Source organism: Vanellus vanellus, assembly GCF_965231255.1.
Source record: "Vanellus vanellus genome assembly, chromosome: 1".
NCBI classification, from domain to species: Eukaryota; Metazoa; Chordata; class Aves; order Charadriiformes; family Charadriidae; genus Vanellus; species Vanellus vanellus.
In genome coordinates, this window is record NC_138905.1 from 152,532,507 (window position 1) to 152,554,808 (window position 22,302).

General features: G+C 40.8%; 1 protein-coding gene across 2 annotated transcripts in view; it reads right to left on the bottom strand.

Annotated features, from left to right (window-relative positions):
• Nucleotides 1-22,302, bottom strand: part of UXS1 (UDP-glucuronate decarboxylase 1) — a 64,596-nt gene that overhangs the window by 35,041 nt on the left and 7,253 nt on the right. Inside the window, exons 2-5 of one of the 2 annotated variants that reach the window (XM_082496760.1) lie at nt 15,388-15,415; nt 12,534-12,582; nt 11,388-11,431; nt 3,232-3,292 (exon numbers count right to left, since the gene is read on the bottom strand). In XM_082496760.1, coding sequence (XP_082352886.1) covers nt 3,232-3,292; nt 11,388-11,431; nt 12,534-12,582; nt 15,388-15,415 — 182 coding nt within the window. Of the gene's footprint in view, nt 1-3,231; nt 3,293-11,387; nt 11,432-12,533; nt 12,583-15,382; nt 15,416-22,302 lie in introns of both variants that reach the window. The other variant, XM_082496761.1, reaches the window with a different exon arrangement.

The window sequence follows — 22,302 nt, forward strand, 5'->3', positions numbered from 1 at the left end:
AGTGCTGTGTGGAGAAGGATGCAGATGCCTGAAGTTCTTTCCCTTTGGGCTAGTCAAAGCCTAAACTTATCCTGCCCACTCCCTCCCCATCCACTATTGAAATAAAAAACAGATTAGTGGAAGTTATCGTTTTTAATTAAAAAAAAAAAAGAAACAAAAAACAGGAAAGACAAAAAGGCAAACAGAAAGCTATCAAACACTGAAAAGGAAAAAAGAGATAACTACATCTTTTCTGTAAAAACTCGAACATCCATTTTTTATATTCTCACACTTGTTTTTCTTCTTAAAAATTCAGGGCCATCAGTGCATCAAAGACATTTATGAACTGGTACTTAACAAATAATCATTTAGTTGGTCTATCTAGTATTCTTTTGGGTTTATCAGGGCTACTTTGTAGCAGGTTCAATAAGTGATTCAGTCCCTTGACAAACCTGAAGGAGAAAGAGGATTTAGGAGAAGCCTTCTTTGAAACAAATAAATAACCTCAGGGGTCCCACTACCCCAGAACAGACAGGAGGGAAGAACAGGTTTCTGGCAGAATGCTGTGAACCAGGAAAGAAGGGGAGTGACTGAGTGAGAACAGCCCTCTGCCAGGTGCCACCACTTACCAAGGGAAAAACATTATGCATGGAAAACTTATTGCCATAAGCTTATCCTGACTTGGAAGTGAGCTGCAGCATTGCTGAAGGTTCCAAGGGTTTTGGGTTTTTTGTGGTGACCAGAACAAAAGTTTTCTGTAGATGACCTGAACCTATTCATTCAACTACAGCCCAAGGAAACCCCCTGTGCTATTTCCAGGATTCTAGAGAAGACAAACTCGATGCTCGCAATATATCTTCGGTGCAGTAAAAGAAGGTGTCTTCTTCCCCATCTCCCTTCTGGAAAAAAAAATGTAAACCAAACCAAGCACTGCTTACAGCATTCTTCTATGCTATATGCAAGCAAAAAAAAAAAAGAAAAAAAAAAAAGCACAAACCAATTTTGTGTGGAGAGAAGTCTCCAATTACTTTAAATCTGTAAGTAGTTTTTATGATAAATCTATGTTAGCATATCACTTCCATAGGTATTAGATAAAGAACTACTTGGAAAAGGAGCTGAATTTCCCCTGGAAAAGTAAACAACTGTATAAATTATTTTTTTATCATTACTTGAGGCTACATTAAAAAAAGAAAAGATGATTTATCATTGAAGCTCTCTGTCTAATCTTCCTGTAATCACTCTTAAAAACAAGGTCAATATAGTTCATTTCTAAATATGACTTCCTGCAAATCACAATGACATATTAATCTACAAAGTCATATATGGTATGTGAATCATTTCCATATCAGAATTGAAGCACCAGCACCTGGGGCTTAAATAGGCATTCTTTAATAAGACATCATTAATAAAATATTTAATTACTTAGTAGTGCCAATATGCTTGGTAACTTCAGCATCTACTAAAAGGCACAAATATTGCTGATAATTTGCTTCACTAGAGACACTTAAGTTTGTGTATTTGCTAGACGGGTTCATTTCTGCTGTCTGCGGTCAGATTCGAAACATCTAATATCCCATATGGAAAGTATTATTTTTTTTATGCTTTAATTGGTCTACCACATTTAATTCAGGAAAAAAAAAAAAAAAAAACAAACACATAACAGACTGAACCAATGTCAACACTATCATCCATAACAGTAACAGAATTCCTTCCCTGGCATACAAAAGCCTGTGGCTAGTCACTTCAGAGAACTGAGCAAGTAGATAAATTACTCACAACAGGATGACTCCTGTTCAAAACAACTGTTTTGAATGAAAGTGCCATAGTATCTAGCCTCAGCTGAAATACCACCCTTACTAGCAATCATCACCACATAGATGCAGCATAATAAAAAATAACTGCTAGAACTGTTGTCTGATCAGGTCAGCACTCTGGAGACTGCATTCAGAGAAAATTTATCAGAATTTAGAATGGATTCCTGGAAAAGATGCAGTATCAACAAAATATGAAGCAAATTATCTACCAAAGTTCACTTGGCTTGCTGATTCTTGTGCTTTCTCCTGAGAATCTTCCAAGCATCATGCAAGGTCTGCAGGAGTCCTCAATGAGCTGATTTCAGCTTTTCAAAAGAATTGTCAGGAATATTTTAGGAATTTTCAGAATTAAGCCTCTCTGATGTTTTCCTCAGTGTACCTTCCACATTCAACAAGGGAATAGGGAGCCTAAAGGTCTATCTCCTTCACACTCATAAAAATGACAGAGTAACACTGAAGAACTAAACTAATTTGATAACACTTATTCTTTATGCAGTCTTGCAACAGCAGTAAAGAATATTCTCTAATAAAGCAGTAAAAACAAAATTTGTTTTTAATTGCATATTTTCAGTGTTTATCTTCAAAATTTTGAAGCATCACAGCAAAAGAGAACATCAGATAAGTTAGGCCCTTTACCAGGGATTTGTCCCAGACACTGCTCTCTCCTACAGAGGCAGAAATTCATAAATCTGTATTTACACATCTTAAGTAGCTATGCTTTCTCTGCCTCTTCAAAATGTGGGGACAATTTTTTTACCCAGGACAGACAGAAACAAGAAAAAAAAATTAAGACACAGCTAACTTCAAAAGTGTTTGTAGTCAAAACTGGAAAGCTGATGTTGCAGCACATTTTGCTGAGTTTAAGAATGCCTTTGACGACTTGTTCTTACTTAACTTACCTTCTTCTTCCACCCTAAAACACCGGTGATACTTCAAAATATCAGAAACAACATAGAAGATATCAGAGACATGAGCATTCGTTCAGTCTAATTAACTGATCCTTCTTAATAGTGCTGCAGAGCAGCTACTTTTCTAGACTTATGACTAGTTTTGTCCAATTCAGTCACACAAGCTTTCTGTCAACACGTGCCTAAGAAGTTTCCCGATCTCTGCAAGTTTAAGCCAGCTGGGAGCACAAGATGAAAGACCCTTTAGCAATGCAGTCCTGAGAAGTTACAAGCAGAGAATGGTAGCTTAATTGGCAAGTCAAACTTCTGAACCAGAGCCCAAGTGTATTATCCATATGCTGAGTTTGAGAACATCAACACAGAGTAAGTGAAGTACTACTCTAAACCCTGTGAAGCACACATGACATACAAGATAATTTACTTTATTCCTGCTCACGTCTTCATTTAATCCTACAAGACTGATTATGTTCCACGGATTTTTTTTTTTTTTTTATTTCCTAAAGACAACCCCTGAGTAAATACCAACTTACCAGGATTCTTTTACGATCCTTTTCTGATAAAAATTTCACCGGAGGATATTTCTGGGTGAAACTACAGAAGATTTCAAAAATAAAGAAGAAAAACTATGTAAGTTTCAGCCTTGCTTCTTCTTTCACTTATCTGTCTTCTAAATATGAAGAAGTTCTCTGGCAACCTCCCATTCTTAAAGTTCTGCTATGGGTATATTTAGTCCTTTTTTCTAAAGAAGGACCTAGGCCCACATAAGAAAGTGCCTATACTTTGTAAAGGCAATGTGAGAAGCATCAACATTTTTCTGCAAAAAGTGCTTTTAAAATTTCTGCTTAGCTGATTTTCTCAAACGAATCACTTGACTTCTACCTTTTGAGAGCAGAACTAGTGCCAAGCATGACATCCCAAGATTAAAAAAATACACCAATAAAACACAAGCAGTGATTGGACTTTTTTTTTTTCTTTTTAAGTTTTAAAAAAGCAAACAACCTTCTTAAAAGTTCTGGAAAAGCAAGCAAGTTGTTTTGACTTACCGCATTGACTTCAAACATTTCTTCTTGAAGTTTCAATATGAAGTTTAGATTATAAAGTTTTAATTCTCCCTGAAGTTTCACAGTAATCAATGTAAAGTTTACCATCAGGATATCGAAAACTCTTTTTAAGATACTTCAATTTTTGCCAAAGAGCTTATTCAATATAGAATCATAGAATGGTTTAGGTTGGAAAGGACCTTGAAGATCATCGAGTTCCAACCCCCCTGCCATAGGCAGGGACACCTCCCACTAGACCAGGTTGCCCAAGGCCACGTCCAGCCTGGCCTTGAACACCTCCAGGGATGGCGCCTCAACAACCTCTCTGGGCAACCTGTGCCTTACCACCCTCAAAGTGGAGAACTTCTTCCTAATGTTCAATCTAAACCTGCTCTCTTCCAGTTTAAAGCCATTCCCCCTCGGCCTATCTCTACATGCCCTAGTAAAAAGTCCTTCCCCAGCTCTCCTGTAGGCCCCCTTTAGGTACTGGAAGGCCGCAATAAGATCTCCCCGGAGCCTTCTCTTCTCCAGGCTGAACAACCCCAAGTCTCTCAGCCTCTCCTCATAGAAGAGGTGCTCCAGTCCTCGGATCATCCTCCTGGCCCTCCTCTGGACACACTCTAACAGGTCCATATCCTTCTTATGTTGGGGACTCCAGAGCTGGATGCAGTACTCCAGGTGGGGTCTCAGGAGAGTGGAGTAGAGGGGCAGAATCACCTCCTTTGATCTGCTGGCTCCACTTCTGATGAAGCCCAGGATACAGTTGGCGTTCTGGGCTGCAATCGCACATTGGTGGCTCATCTTGACCTTCTCGTCAATCAGCACCCCCAGATCCTTCTCCTCAGGGCTGCTCTCCAGTCATTCCCTGCCGAGCCTGTATTTGGGCTTGGGATTGCCCCGACCCAGATGTAGGACCTTGCACTTGGCCTTGTTGAACTGCATGAGGTTGGCTTGGGCCCACCTCTCTAGCCTGTCCAGGTCCCTCTGGATGGCATCCCTCCCCTCCAGCGTGTCTACCTCGCCAAACAGCTCGGTATCATCAGCAAACTTGCTGAGGGTGCACTCAACCACACTGTCCATGTCGCTGACAAAGATGTTGAACAGTACAGGTCCCCAGTACTGACCCCTGAGGAACTCCACTCATCACTGGTCTCCACTTGGACATCGAGCCATTGACTGCAATTCTTTCAGTGCGACAGTCCAGCCAGTTCTTTACCCACCAAGTGGTCCATTTGTCGAATCCATGTCTCTTCAATTTGGAGACCAGGCTATCGTGTGGGACGGTGTCAAACGCTTTGCACAAGTCCAGGTAGATGACATCGGTTGCTGTTCCCTTGTCCGCTGCCACTGTAACCCCTTTGTAGAAGGCCACCAAATTTGTTAGGCATGACTTGCCCTTGGTGAAGTCATGCTGGTTGCCACCAATCACCTCCTTGTTTTCTATGTGCCTCAGCAGAGTTTCCAGGCGGATCTGCTCCATGATCTTGCCAGGCACAGAGGTGAGACTGACTGGCCGGTAGTTCCCCAGGTCTTCCTTGTTTCCCTTTTTGAAAACAGGGGTTATGTTTCCCCTTTTCCAGTCGGCAGGAACCTCGCCAGACCACCACGACTACTCAAATATGATGGCTAGTGGCTTAGAGACTTCATCTGCTGGTTCCCTCAGGCCCTGTGGATGTATCTCATCAGGTCCCATGGACTTGTGCACCTCAGGTCGTCTCACATTTGATCTTTACCTACAGTGGGCGGTTCTTCATTTTCCCAATACTCACCTTTCTGCGTCGTGGCTGCAGTCCTTACCAGTGAAGACTGAGGCAAAAATGTCATTGAGTACCTCAGCTCTGGCTCAGTCCTGGGTAACCAGATCTTGTGTTTCCTTCCGGAGAGGGCCCACATCTTCCCTAGTTTTTCTTTTCTCGCTGACATACTTAAAGAAGGATTTTTTGTTTGTCTTAACGTCCCTGGCCAGATTTAGTTCTATCTGGACTTTAGTTTGTCTAACCCGATCCCTGGCTGCTCAAACCATTCCTCTGCATTCCTTCCAGGCTACCCGCCCCTGTTTCCACTCCCTATAGGCCTCCTTTTTGCTTTTGATCAAGTCCAGGAGCAACTTGTTCATCCATGCAGGCCTCCTGGCTTTTCTACCTGCCTTCCTCTTTGTAGAGATGCATTGCTCCTAAGTTTGGAGGAGGCGATCCTTGAATATTAACCAACTGTCTTGGGTCCTTCTTCCCTCCAGCTCTTCATCCCACAGCACCGCACCAAGCAGATTCTTCAAGAGGCCAAAGTCAGCTCTCCCAAAGTCCAGGGTGGTCAGTTCGCTGTGCACTCTCCTCGCTGCCTCGAGGATCTCGAACTCAACCATTTCATGGTCACTACAGTCCAGGCTACCCTCGAGTTTGACCCTGTCTACCAGCCCATCCTTGTTGGTAAGAACAAGGTCCAGCATAGCTCCTCTCCTCGTTGGCTCCTCAACCACTTGGAGAAGGAAGTTGTCATCAATTGCCTAACCTGGCTGTGTTACCCTTCCAACAGATGTCGGGGTGGTTGAAGTCAGCCATGAGGACTAGGGTCTATGAATGTGATGCCGCCCCTATCTGTCTATAGAGAGCTTCATCCATTAGGTCTTCTTGGTTGGGTGGCCTGTAGCAGAACCCCACTGTAATGTCCCCTGCTCCCAATTTCTCTTTATCCATCCCTAGGCTGAGCTCCATGCCTTCCAGCTGCTCCTTGACATATAAGGCAACACCGCCTCCTCGTTTCCCTTGCCTGTGTCTCCTGTAGAGAGCCTGTAGCCTTCCATGCCAACACTCCAGTCGTAGGAGTCATCCCACCATGTTTCCATGACGCCAATGAGATCAGAACCTTGGAGGCATACACACATCTCTAGCTCCTCTTGTTTGTTCCTCATGCTAAGTACATTTGCATAAAGGTGCTTCAGCCGTGTCTTTGTTGAGGCTGACTTGGCTGGAGCAGTTGTAATTACTTTGCACTGCTCTCCTGGTGGCATTCCTACGCCACGCATTAACGGTGCCTCCCCATTGGCTCCTGTTGCTCCAGGAGCTCCTGGCTCGTCTACATAAGACTTTGAGCATGCTGCAGCGTAGACAGCACATTTCAGAGCAAATGGCTGCAGGCCCTCACTAGCACCCTGTTCGTCTTTGCTTGGTACTGCATCCCTTGGCTTGTCGCAGGCAAACCCGATAATACCCCCTTCCCCCATCTTATCTAGTTTAAAGCCCTGTTAATGAGCCCTGCTAATTTTTAGGCAAAACCCCTTCTCCCCCTTTGAGTGAGCCAGCCCCCATTCTGCTGCCAGCGTGCCTGGTGCCGCATAGGCCATTCCATTGTCGAAAAACCCAAAATTGTGGCAGTGACACCAGCCACGGAGCCACGTATTAACAGACTGAGCTCCTCAGTTTCTTTCAATGTCATTGCCTGCAACTGGAAGTAGGGACGAAAAAATAACCTGTGCTCCAGATCCCCGTACTAACTTTCCCAAGGCCCCGATATCTCTTTTAATCATTTTTGCACTTCAATTTGCACTTTTGTCGCACCCCACATGGAACAGAAGCAGTGGGTAGTAGTCCAAGGGCTGCACCAGGCTGGGGAGTCTCTTTGTGATGTCCCTGACCCATGCCCCAGGGAGGCAGCAGACTTCCCTGAGAGTGGGGTCTGCCCTACATATCGGGCCCCCTGTCCCCCTCAGAGCTGAGTCGCCCACGACTATAGCCCTCCTTTTCTTCCTTATAGAGGTGGTCTTAATACAGTGGGTAGGCCTTTCCAGTCCTGGCAGCTCCTCTGATGTATTTGGACTGTCAGCCTCATTGTCCTTTGGCTGCTCTACCGTGCCCAGGGCCTCATACCTGTTGTACAGTGGTACATGGGGAGGGGAGGTGGGAAAGGAGGGGGTTCACTTGCTGCCCCTACCACAGACTCGCCTCCATTCACCATTTTCCGGTAGGCCACTGCCTTCCATCCCTTCAGCCCTATGGGGCAAGTAGATATCCCTGTGATCTTTTTTTATTTCCAGTGTCTGACCCGGTCTCTCTTTCAAGGAGCTCAAGGCCTGGGTCCACCAGTCTATTTCTTTCTCACTCTCCTTGATACTCCGTAGTCACTCAACTTCCTCCCTGAGCTCTGCCACCAGGCTCAGCAGATCATCCACTTGCTCACACCTCGCACAGCCGTTATTACCGCTACTGTGCAAGGCTGTGGCACTCCCTGCAGCCTGAGGCCTGAGTGCCTGTGTGATTCCAAGGGATCACTGTCTGTGTTGCTGTGTCTACTCTGTCAAGTGCTGAGGACATGGCTTTCTGGTGGGTAGAGACCATGCCTGAGCTTCTCTTACTAGGTGAGCCCACCTCTGGAACTGGCAGCACCCTCAGCGCCCTTCCTGCGCGCCCTATGAAAGCTAATCATAGTTTTCTTCTCAGAAATAGCTAGACTGCCATTGTTTTGATGGTCTTCAAGCTACTTTCACTTTACTTTTTTGCACCTTATTCTCTACAGGAACTTAATCAAAACTAAAACATCCTAAAACAAAATTATGTGACATACAACTCTTATGTGCTCTCAAGCTTAAAATTGATGCTAAGAACCTTAGATGATTTCATGGGCACAGTACTATATCACTTGTTTCTCCCCCCTCTGGCACGCATTCTGCATACAGCAACAAACTCCTCCAAAGGAAGGTGTGAATTTCATTTTATTTCTTTCAGTAATTAGCATTGTAGTCTTGGCAATATTTTAATAGCTTAGGTTTTTCTTAACTAAATATCAGTGTGACATTGGACAGAAATCAAACTATGACTACTCTCCTCCAGTAAGCTGACATGCTAGAGATGCAATTGGATGTAGAGCGCAGGAGGTACATATGCCAAGACTTCACACTAAGATTACAGTTTCATCTACTCACAAACAGTACCTGACTGAATTGACCCTACACCTCTGATCTTGAAGCACCTCCTCTGCTTCTAACTTGCAGTACTGGCTCAACAGGAATTCTTCAGAGGCAAAGCACAGATGCTCCTGTACTTGCGTCAACTTTTCATCCCAGAGTGAAAGTGATTTTCAGTTTCCTGGATAGGGGAAATACAGCAGCAGAGTCTTCCAATATTACCCATACAGGAAAACTGAAATAAGAAGCTACCTACACTTGTTTTATATCACCACATGGCTCACTAACAGTAACTCTATTTCTTTGATTTAAACTGAGAAGCAATAAGAAACAACAACGTGTAAGTATAACGCAGACACGTAAAACACAGCCTTCCTGTTTGAGAAAGGCAAATCCACCAATAAAAAGAAGATTATGGAGTTTGGAAAAAAAAGTGAAGTGCCAAATAACTTTATGCAAGGTAAAAGTCAAGTCTCCTCCACTTTTAAAACCACTATTTTAAGGTCACATTAATCCAGCATGGAGTAATACTGCTGCCACAGGTACCTCCCAACCATTTTTGCTCCTTCCATTACACCATTACTAGCTTAGAGGCAGTGGGCAGGAGTCTGAAACTGATCCAGTCGAACGTTTATCTTTTGGCAACAATCTTAGGTTTATCTTGACCTAATGCTTGCTTTGATGACTACACGGCAATGCTTTTGCTGTGCAAATTATTAATAAAAACATTCCAACTTCAGCTTCAGTTAAACAATCTCTTGTCATGAGACTAGCATTAAGGAATTCTTGTCTTTCCTGCTTCCCAAAAGCATGACGATGCCTTGCTTTCAGGTTTTATCAGTTTATGACGTAAAACAAACATCCACACTAGACAGTAAGCTTTATAAGCAGGATCAGCCTTCAGGGATCTAACAGTGATTAGTTATTTACGGTCATTTTACATAGGTATAAAATTCAAAAATTATTAATTACAACAACTCATATGCAGTAGACATTTGAAACAAGACTCATCCATACACTGCAAACACTACTCAAAAAGAGCATTTAGATGGCTCCTGGGAGAAGTTTTAACTTATTGATTTCGCTGAACAACTCATTGCCCCTTTGGTAAAATATGACAATTATTAAAAAAAAAAGAGTCAAACAGGACACCCTCCCACAAAGGTCCTCTGTGAATGGCAGAAGGAAATACTTGAATTGCCAACCACTGAAGCTGAAGATATACTGGGCTATCAATAAAGATTAAAGTCAACTGAACAAAGGCAGGACATCAAAAATTTCTTCTGAACCTAAAATCTTTACTCTGTAATTTGGCTGTTATAATTAGTATGGTAGTATCACATGCAACTACTATAGGTGACACAGTCTGTCTATTTCATGTTGCCAATACAGCACCTACTTTCATCCATGAAGTTCACGCTTATATTAAGAGATGAGCAATCAGATCAGTATTCTCACTGAAATAAACTGCATGTGGCAGGTCACTGAATCTTTCAAATCCATTGTAAAAACCAGAACTGACAATTTTTTTTTCCTTTCTCTTTTTTTTTTTTCCCCCAGCACAGGAGGGGAGGGAGAAGGAAGGGTAACTGCTCATTGGCAAGACAAAACTCAAAACACGGCAGGTGTCTAGCATACTGCTGGCCAAGGGCAATGGGATTCTGCTACCCTCTCCAGAGGAACAGCACACAACCACCAGTATGCCATACATAACCATCCAGGCTTACTGGTACTGCTTGGATAAGTCCAGACTTGGCCCTTTGTAATGCAGCATTCTCAGCTAGCTTGAGACATCAACAGTGCCACCTGTGAAACAGTATCACTGTCAAAAGCAGCAGCGTCCTTGTCAGAGCTGACAATTCCCACCCCTATTCCAGACCTTATTTTATGATGAAAAGCAGCTGCCCATGAGGACACTTAGATGGGAGAACTGATCTGCCAGAAAGGCAACCAGGCTGGGGAGCGAGAGAGTTATTTGCAAAGAGAGATTGAAATGCCTGGTTTCCCCATTCAGCTTACTATCAGCACTCAGGTGGTTCCTGCTAGCATAAAAGTGAGGCAACACTGCTGCAGGATGGACACAAGCAGCCAGGGAGAAATGGACCAAGTTTGGATTTATTTAATTTTTTTTTTTAACTATGTCAATTTAAGGTGCTTGTAGAACTACGGCACGTATTTAATACCTGCAGCTCATCAAACAGCTTGTCTGCTTTTCTTCAATTGCATCGTGCAGTTTAATCCAAGATAACAGATTCCCTTAAAAATCCTGAGAGAAGCGAGTCAGTCAGGCTCACCCAAAGCACACGCACAAAGATTCACAAGCAAATCACTGTGCATTAGCTGAACCATGGTAACTGATCAAAAGTGTGGGAAATATGAGGTAAAACACATTTTCAGTCTCCTGCAGTTGAAACCAGCATGTTTTAGCACACACCTGGATTGGACTTACTAAATCATAGTAGTCCATTCACCAGCTGGACTCAAACCAGCAAATTCCTCCCCAGAATTTGAACTTTACAAAAATCCAGCACTCCCAGATTACTTTAGCAGGATTAATCAACCTGAATACCTTAAGCATTAATGTCTTCCAGCACTCAAGGCCACATCCTCGCTTAGATGTGATAAAAACCCAAAAGCACTGAGGGTATACGCAAAACATTTCTCTTAAGCCTACAACTACAGTATTGACCACTACAGAACAGAAACTGATCTTTTTAACTGCTTCCCCAATTTAGCAAAAAACATGTACCTTTTTTCTAGATCTTTGATTTTCTCCCGTAGAGGTGCAACAGCCTAAAATAAAGGAATAATATTTAATCTTTGAAAAACAGAACAAGATTCGTATCACAAAACATGCATCTAGAAAGTTACTTTAGAGCAAAATCACGGCAGCCTCCTATGAAAAGCTTCACTGAAGATGCTCCAGGAAACTTGCATCTTAAAACATCCTCTACATTAAAAAATCCTTGAACCTTTTTCACCAAAAATCAAATCACCCCGTACAGTGTGAAATCCCTTAACTTAAGGGAAAAAAAGGAGAGAATACAAAAGACAAACTAAGAACACAGTCTTTCCATTGATTTTAAGCAATTTCTTGTTGTGTCCAGAGGAACAATAGCTATATAAACCTGTTGGAATACAAGACACTAGGCAGACCAGACTACACTAGTACAGTCACACGCACCCAGACAAGGGGTAGGGAGTATTGATGTCAGACTTTTGTATCTATTATATTCTTTATTTTATTGTATTAGACTGGAAGTCTAAAAACATCTGGAGAAAGATCTGTTGCATACGTTAATATTTCACAACAAACTGAGGTTGAAATGGAAATTCAGAGGTATTGGTACAGAAGTTCAGGACCACCAGTGTGTTCAATACCTATGCCTACTCCAGCAATTGTCAGGACTTGTGCTTAAAGCGTTGGTACTGCGCACCACCCCTGACCACAAACAGCGTTACATTTGTTCATTAGTCAAGAACAAAGCAAAGCATTTTTGGGAGGGTTCAAATTTCTAATCAAACTTATATATACTTAACATTTTGTAGGGGCGACAAGAAAGAATTTGTTCATTCAATTAGAAAAAAACAGTTCATTCAATTAGAAAAAAACAGTTCTCAGGAGGACTCTACCATAGTCCCTGCAGCAAATAAGACAGTAGAGCTATTACTTTCAAGAAAGGTGTAGAGGAAAAAATTAAAAATACGAGTCACAAACCTATGTCAGAAACTCCGTTATCGTAAAGAACAGTTCAAAAACTTACGTACAGACACAAATCCAATGCTTTGAGCAGAACGAAGAGTAATAAGATAGAATTAAATATACCCTTTCAATATGAAATGAGGGAAATGGAGTCCTCAAAAAAATACAGACTACAACTATTAGCAAACTAACCTCCTCTATTTTACTTTCCACCTTCTGATCCCCATTTTCTTGAAGAGACCTGTTGGCAAGAAAAGAAAAAACATAATCCATAGCTAAGCAACAGTTGCTCCACTGCACCTGCACCATGCTTTTCCTGCTAGGACAATATCTCCAAAGCAACCCAAGTTAGTGTTATTTCAAAGACACACTCAGAGCAAATGAAAGCAGATGGTCCAATTCCCATTGAAATCAGCTAGTCTTGTCACCAAGTTTGGCAGAAACTGAACCAAGCCCACAGAAAAGAGTAAAAGCAACAAAGATGACATTCATTTTACAGAGAAAATTAACTTAATTGTAGAAAAGTGTCTAATTACTGCACTAAGGTGGGGTCAGCAGAAATGTTTTTGAGTGTAGCTTTACTACACAAATGCCCAAGAGTTTTTTTGAGAGTCTCTGTTTACTGCATGCTACAGGTATTAAAGGAAAACATTTTGTTAGCATATCACAACTGTAACAGCAATTTCAATCAAAAAGAGAAAAGGGCAAACGTGTCTAGGTTTGATTTTGAGCTTTTACAAAAACAAGGAAAAAAAAATATACCAAAACTTGTCTTAAGTGACCATCTGATGGGCAATACTGACTTAGCACACAAATGCTACTTGTTTGAAATGAAGCCAAGCTTACGTACTGAAGAATGTCAAGGTAACTTGTGAAAGCAAAGTACTGTCTAAGAAGCTGGTGTCTCGCACAAATATATGTGGTCTTATTTAGCATCCAATGGTGTAACGTATCTGAATTAGTTGTGTTCATTCTTTGAGTAAACTTGTACAGGTGTAGAATATGTATTTTTAAATTTTACCTCTTGCATCTAGTCTATGCAATTTTCCTGAAGTTTGCATGTTTGTTTTTTTTTTTTTACTTAAACTTTCTGAAAGGGGAATTATTTATCTTACAGTAGTAAGTTTTTGCATACTAGAGGATTCATGGGTATCCAACATAAAATGGAGTGCTTTCAAATAAAACAGAGCTCCTTCACTTGGGACCTGAAGTCATTACACCTAGGGAAACAGAAGATCCTTTGTTAAGCAGACATACATATGCCACACTGTTAGAAGTCAGAGCAATGATTCCCTTCATATCCCTCTGTAAAACTCTCTTACTAAAAAGTCAGTTCAGCCTATTACTGAGGCAAAAAACTTATTGACTAGATTCATTGTCATATCAGTAGAGTGCAGCAAATTCCTAGACTAAGACGCACAGACCCTGAACCATCCTTTCAAAACAAATTGCAATTTATTGTAATAGAGGCAAATAAAAACCCTCCAGTTAACACAGTATGAATTTATTACAAGGAAGCAACATTAAGTAATTCTTGTTAATATTTCAAATGTTTTCCCAAATAACAGAAATCTACAAAGAGCTATGTGAGCAATCAGTGGAATATATAGCCTCTCCTCTGTGCTAAATGAGCAAGAAAAATTTGGGAAGCCTCTCGGAATATAAAAGGGTTCCCTCAAAAATAGTTCCTACTATTGTTTATTCACAAATCCTGGAACTTAAGGACTAGCACTCTGCAGTTTAGTTTTTAATGAGCTCTTCCTCCTAACAAAGACAATCTTATTGGCTCAGCACCAACATCAAACCTTCAGAAATAAAAAGTTTTCCCCCTCAATAGCTCTATAATGGACACATCAAATAAGAAGTCAGATGCAGCTAGTAGTAGAATTTGTAATGACAGCTTATCAGGGAATTAACACACTGGATCCCCACACCCACCTGCCCACCTCAAACGCCTCTCTGAGGTTCCTGTCCTTCCTTATGACATGCTCAGCTGCTCATGTAACAGCTGCTAACCTGCCATATTTTGCTGGTCACAATAACACGGTAATTTAAATGCTATCTCCATCTGCAAGCCCCAGCAGCTCAGCAGCTGTTTGCCTAACAGCTGAACACTGCAGCAAGGGTGGGAAGCTCCAAGAGAAGTATAGCGCATAGCTTGGAACAGGAACAGATCCCAGGCTAAGCTGTCCTGGGTGAATAAGAGCCCACAGAGAATTCATTCATTTTCTTACTTTGCCTCAAACTTTCTTTACTGTGCTGCTACGCATGGCAACGGGGTACCAAAACCCTTTGCTGGCAAAAGAACATGGTGAAATATGTTGTCCTCTATGCGCAAAGGCTTTGTTGTAGGGAACAGACTGTCCTCATATTCTCTTCACCTTCTTTTGCAGTTTTGTCTTCCCAGTGAATTTTCCCAGAGGACAAAAACTCACATGCAAGCAGAAATGTTGTGAAAATCTGCATGTTTTGCGTGCGTATACTGTGCTTTCCTATTTCCAAGGGCAAAAATTCTGGGGGAGAGCACAGGATTTTTTTGCTTTTCAGTAGTTAAACCATCGGATTCCCTCCCAATTAATTGTGGAGGAGGAAAAGCCCTCAAAACCACATTTCTACTTCCAGGTACAGAAACATAATTATGGCAAGCAGTGGAGGATCTGCTGCTCTTCAATGTTTAAGCCTATATTGTCACTGAGATATGGCCAGATCTGTGCTGAGGAAAAGCAGAATCCAAGCCTAAGTGCCCAACTATGCCAAGCAACTTGCCTGAGAGCATCTCCAAAATCAGAAGCTTAATTTGTGTAAAGAAAGGCAGATGCTGAAGTGACAGCAAGATCCTAGGCGAGATCTGCAGCAGATGTATAACCCTGTTTGAGACTGAACACCTTGTATTTAAAAAATGGTATCAGCTGCTTAGCAACTATCCAAACAACAATGTCAGCTGCTATTCTATTTTCTCCCTACTGGATATGCAGTGACACATGCTGATGGGAAAGTTAATTTTATTTCAGATAAGGATATTAAATTAAAAAAATACATACATTACCTCATATTGACAAAGTTTCCCCATACAGCTGGAAAATAAGAAAAGAGACACATTACAGCGTTATATAACAGTACATGAGATCATTTTTCCCTGTCATCATCAGAAGGAATTTAAAACTATGTTAATCACAAATTATTTAGATAAATTACATACATGATACATGTACAAACACAAAGTGACTAGAACATAGTTTAAGAGTACGGGATGAATTCTGATGAAATTACATGAGACTATAAAAAAGTAGGAAAATACAGTAATTCAATAAAAAAGGACTCGGATTCCAGTGCACACCTGGAATTATCTGACTAGTAAATCAGCAGATATACTTATCTGATAATTATCCCCACACTATATGACATAAATAAAACGCACAAGAATCCTCTGAACTATAATTTGACACAACACACAGATTAAACAAACCAGAGTTCTGGACTTGTTTATTAGGGATATTGAAACAAAACAGCAAGAGCAAGAAAGGAGTCCTGTATACCTGAAACACACAAACTGGAAACTGCAGACTGACAAGAGTAAAAAGACTGGCCACTACATGCGATAGCTGCACCAGTCCAAAGAGGTGCCAGAACAGTCCTGCATTAAAGGTAGCAAGTACTTGTGTGCATGTGAATTCTCTCCCTAAATATGTATACATTGTGATGCAGACACAAAAGGTACCTAAGCAATGTAACCAAATGCCTCACTAAGCAAACAAATCATTTATTACACTCTTTGTATGGAAAAAAGTTTTGAAGAAGACAAACCGCAGTGTAAAATAGCACAGCAAATATGTATCAGCTGTTCCTCTGTGTTCACAAAGAAAAGATTCATCTGTCCGATTTATTTTCTACTAGAAAAAAAAAATCTTCTGAAACTCTTCAGGGTTTATGTGATTACACAAAGACTATCAAAACACTGATTTTCCTTTTAACTTTCAACTAGGACACACAATGTAGTTTAAAGTGAAAAAATGAGAAGTCATAACCAGGCTACACTAAAGAGCTGACAACTCCAGATCATCAAGTCAAACAAGGTTAATACGGAACAGTTACGTAAGGGACTCTGCAACAATAAGCAACACAGGAAACATAACCAGAATATCACCACAAAAAAAACCCAAAAATCATTCTGCAATTGCACTTTAAAATAGACAAGGCTCAACCTAAGGATCCAAATTCCACTGGGTCTTAAGAAGGAGTAGCCGCCTATATGCAGTATTAACATACATATAGAAAGCTTCTAAAGTGTCCTCAGTTCAGGTCTCAAGTAGCAGCTAAGGAAGTATTTTGCCTAGATTCAGGCTTGGCACATACATTTTCATGATTATTACTTATTACTCAAGCAGACAATGAGGTGTTACAGAAACAACAAAAAAGGCTGCTACAGTCACAGGCAACTTCCAGGCAAGAGAGAAAGGAAACATAGCCAGGAAAAAGGAGTGGGGAGTACATGGGTGAGGATGCATTAATGCAGTTGCTGTTACACCCTTCAGGGGATGGCAAAGCTACTGAACTGTTTTTACCTACTGAGTAACTTAAAGAGTAACTCAAATGAATCCATGACAGACTATCAAACAAACTGTAGGAGGGCACTGTGATATCTGTGGTGGCATCATAAAACCTCTGTCATCTTCTGGGGAAAAGATACAAAAGCTTTATATTAGAACAGATGACCAATAAAATCAAACTGAATTTAAAAAACACTGTTGATTTCATTTTAATTATATAAAGTAAATACTCTAGGGGAAAAAAGGGATACAGTGTTGAGCAGTAAATTAAATTCAAGTTATTTACCCTCTGCCTAGGATTTTAGAGGAATTTGTGATAACATTAATGGAAAAATGCCTTTTTTTTTTCCCCAAGTGAATTATGATCACCTGGCAACTACAGGTACAAAATTCTCAAGTTATATTACTCAGCTATACTTGCAATCAGTTATTTTTCTGGGCTACAAAAACCCATACAAATAATGTAAAATATTGTTTACACAGTGGAAGGAAACATCTGGGCTTAGTTGGTGAAGCAGCAATTGATGAAAAATGAGTTGCCAGCTGCACGATAACCACCACCCTGCCAGCTTCATTGTAAAGAGAGTGCAGCTACATTGCATACAAGAAACTGGCTTCCTAAAGAAAACATGTTAATTGTGTGTACTCAGTGTCCACAGCAGGGAAGGGGAGCTCAGAAAGGCATTTGAGTACTTCCAGAAACACTATGCTTGATGTTCTGTAGGAGTACGTGACCTTCCATTAAACTTCTAGGAAGCATATTTTTGTACCATTGCAAAAAAAGAATGAAACTGCAAAATAAACCACATAGGAAATACCATATGGCGGGATCTGAAGAACTCTGAAGTCTCTCTCACATGCAGAGAAGTGCTGCAGAAATTCACTTGAACATAATGCCCTCACAAAGGCTTCTGAATACAAAATTCTACGGAGAATCTCTTCGGCTACTGTGTGTTCACATACAGCTTACATCAAGGTTGAAGAGATCAGAGGTAAGGTTTTGCACTACAGTGGAATTAATGTTTTGTTGTTTTTTTTCCTAAATGCGTATCACAACTATTTATATAAATAGGCTTACACAGCTGCAGAACCAGCAGTATGACTATGGCTTACAGAGGATTTCCCTGACTTGTCGCTTCCTTGCCCTAAAGGTTATGCCAAGACCAGTTTGATATTCAGGCAAGAACAATGGAAACACGTTAAGGCAAGTGGGCCCAAATCCACAAGCAGAATGATGCAGAATTACAAGTCCAAGACAAAAACCCTCACAGGCACCATAAAAACCCTTGAAAGGCCCACTAAGTTCAGGCACCAAAAGCTGCACACGTGGATGGTTAGAAAAGCGTCCTTAGCAGCAAGGTCATGAATAAGGCACTACACATAAACACAGTTTTCAAAAGCATCAGACTCCTAATGGACACAATCTGAGCAAATGCTAACATAAACGAGCACCTCACTGTAAAAGCCAGTCTTAAAAATACAATTAAAAAAAATTCCAATTCTAAAGCCAAATCTTTTAAGCCAAGAGGTATTCATCCAGGATAACAGTCCTATGCCAATTCTCAAACCTTAGAGATTTTAACATCTTCACCCCCCACCGCCACACACAGTATGTACTCTATGAAGAACTTCATATTCGTCCACCTGGAGAGCATATATGGACAGAGAGTCTTCCTACCATGTACTGAAACTGTACAAGGGAAGGATTCATGATTAATTGGACTAGGCAGACAGGAGCATGACTTGTAACCAAATAATTAAGATGCTCACCTCCAAAAGAGAAGAAACAGAGGTTCTGCTTATTTGCTTAAAGACTATTTGTAAACCTCACCCAATGACTGATTAAGGTAATAAGTTGCCATTAGGGAAGAGATCAGAATATCTGGATTGTTCTGAGACACATGAAAGCCTGCTTTAATAGCCTGCAGGAGAAAGATGAAGTCCTATTCCAACTCTATCTGTTCTGGGATGTTTTTTTCTCCTCTGCATCCCTTCCATAAAATGATGAGAACAATCATTTTTATTTTAGTGTTTTTGCAAGGATTAATTGCAAGTACCGTGAAGATTAAAATACATCAGAGGCATTAATCACTCCCACAGACATTACACTTTAAAGCAACAGCTTCCAGAGAAGAAGAATGACATACCCTAGACAAAGCGATGAAGAGCTGTACTTTTAGAAATGACAGTATTTGTTTCTTAAAGCCTTAATCACAGTGTTGTTATTAAAGAGGTATTTACATTTTGCCAACTAAACATTAGTCACTCATGATTTTCAGAAAACCTCAATCCTCTTTTGTTTGGTTTGTTGTTTGGGTTTTTTTCCCACTCCAGCCTCTGAGAGATAGAGCTCTAACTATTTGGCAAGCACAGCCTTATGGTAAAACAGTCATAGGTTTGCAAGACTTCTCAAAACTACATTAAACAAAAGCCAATCAATCACAGATGAGTAAAGAATGGTTCCTTTTCTACTGAATACATTTATATTCCTGGAAATTTAAAGGTTTGTTTAGTTTTTCTAGAGAAGACCCTTTCTGAAATTGTGCTGGATGCAGAACAGTACAATGACTGGGCTACTTTCAGCAAAGGAATATTTGAAGAGCTATCCTTTGGATAGAAGCCAACCCTGCCTGCATGAAGTAAAAAAACAACCAGCCAACAACAACAACAAAACAACAACAACAAAAAACCAAACAAAAAACCAAACAAAAAAAAAAAAAAAACAAACAAAAAAACCCCACACCCAACCCCCCCCCAACACACCAGAATAAACACACACAAGATCTGTTAAGTCACACTTGAAAAAGTACAACGGAAATCCCAAGCAATGTGCTGTTGGGCATCCACTATTAAATGGACACTTTCCTATCTATCATCATCAGACTTTTTGCTCTGACCAACTGCACTTCATAGCAGTTATTCAGTTATTCTTCTAGATCCTCAGAATATAGGAACAGGATATATTTTTTTCACCTGAATGTCCTTTGAGTCTGTCATCTGCAATAATACTTACTGTATAGTTTTCTGTAAACACAGGTAACTACTCTGAGAACCTTGCATGCCTTTATTAACTCATTCACAATAGGCTGGGGAACCAGAAAAATAACACTATCATAATTTGAAGGTGGGAAAAAACAGAATCTCTAAGGAAGCCTGTGCCTTTACCCCATGATGATCCCTAAATGCCATTAAAATCAAGTCATAGAATACCACAAGGCACCAAATATAATAAACACTCAATTTGAAATTATTAGTGATAATATTAGTTTCAGCATCACACATATTTTAAAACGGGTGTTTTAAAAAGCAAGACCGTAATGCCCATAGAGACCCAACTGCGCCAAAATTGGATGCAATCTCTTTTAAAACCATTTTCTTTCCCAATGGCTTTGTTTGTATTTTCAAGACACTCAGTTAAAGAAACTTTTACACAAACTTCTAAGTAGATGTAGCTGAAAACCCAGGAATTTTTCCCTGTATTGCCCTCTGTACAACCTCTGCTCCTCAGAATAAAAAGAGCACAAGATGACGTTCATTTCAAACAGATCTCACTATCCACAGAAATCGCATGCAGAAACAATATGAATTAATATATGGTCATAACATGAATTTCTAGGGCAAAGTCTGAATGTCCAGAGTGAATTGCTTCAGCAAAACCTTCTATTTCAGAGAGATGCAATATCATTCAAAAGAGGGGTTTTTTTCTTAAATCTGACTCTCCATAGTCGCTCAGCAGCTTCAGTCTCCTGTTAGAAAGAAGCTTTTCATCTCCAGAAGAAAACTTGACAAAAAGGAAAAGTAGGCAAAGGGAACTTATAAAATGCTTATTATTTCAGATGCATTACAGTTTTCATTTAATTCTTTTGCAGATCTCAATTAGATATGTAATAATGTAAAGAAAACTATTATTTTCTTTGGGAAATTTACTTCCCACACAACACTCTTTTCACTAAATTGGAAAGACACAGGTTTGATGGATGGAATACTCAATCGATAAGGAATTGGCTGGGTGGCCGCATCCAAAGAGTTGTGCTCAATGTCCAAAGGGATATCAGTAAAAAGTGGTGTCCCTCACGGGTCTGTATTGTGTTCCATAGCATTCAGTACCTTTATTAATAACACAGACAGTGGGATTGAGCGCACCCTCAGTGAGTTTACAGATGATACTGAGCTGAGTAGCGCTACCGAGGGAAGTGATACCATCCAGAAGGACCTTGAGAGGCTTAAGGAGTGGGAAAACTTGAACCTCGTGAAGTTCAACAAGGCCAAGGGCAAGGTCTCGCACCTGGGTTGGGGAAATCACCAGTATCAATACAGGTTGGGTTACAAATGGACTGAGAGCAGCCCTGCAGAGAAGGACTTGGGGGTACTGGTGGAGGAAAAAATGGACATGAGCCAACAATGCACGCTTGCAGCCCAGAAAGCCAACTGCATCCTGGGCTGCATCAAAAGAAACACAGCCACAAGGTTGAGGCAGGCTGCCCCTCTACTCTGCTCTCATGAGACCCCACCTGGGGTACTGCCTCCAGCTCTGGTCTCCCCAACATAAGACAGACATGGACCTGTTGGAGCTAGTCCAGAGGAGGGCCATGAAGGTGATCAGAGGGCTGGAGCACCTCTCCTATGAAGACCGGCTGAGAGAGTTGGGGTTGTTCAGCCTGGAGAAGAGAAGGCTCCAGGGAGACCTTATAGCAGCCTTCCAGTACTTAAAGGGGGACCTACAGGAAAGATGGGGAAGGACTCTTTATCAAGGAGTGTAGCGACAGGATGAGGGGTAACCATTTTAAACTGAAAGAGGGTAGATTTAGAGAAACTTTACCAGGGCCTGTAGTGATGAGACAAACGGCAATGATGTTCACCTGAAAGAGTGTAGGTTTAAATTAGATGCAAGGAAGCAATTCTTTACTCTGAGAGTGGTGACACACTGGAACAGGTAGCCCAGAGAAGTCGTGGATGCCTCATCCCTGCAAGTGTTCAAGGTCAGGTTGGACAGGGCTCTAAGCAACCTGGTCTAGTGAAAGACGTCCCTGCCCATGGCAGGGGGGCTGGTCTAGATGATCTTCAAAGTTTCCTTCCAACACAAACCATTCTATGATTTAACATTTCAAACTGCATTTTATAGTCTGGATTCTATAACAATAAAAAACCCTCAATTGTATCCTATCTGTAATTCCAGTAGTTGGTTAATTTGCTTTAGAAAATTATTATACTGATGAGAGTATGTTGCAATATTTGCGGAGGTAACAACATATAATTACTAATCACAACTTTGCATAAGGGAATGTCACCTTCCTAGGTGAAGTTTATGATTATGCCTTTGGGGAATGTACAAAAATATTAAAAAAAAAATGAAAAATCTACTCCTCTGGTATGTCTATGTAAATTTCTGTATGGCAAGCAGTTCTTCCCGTTAT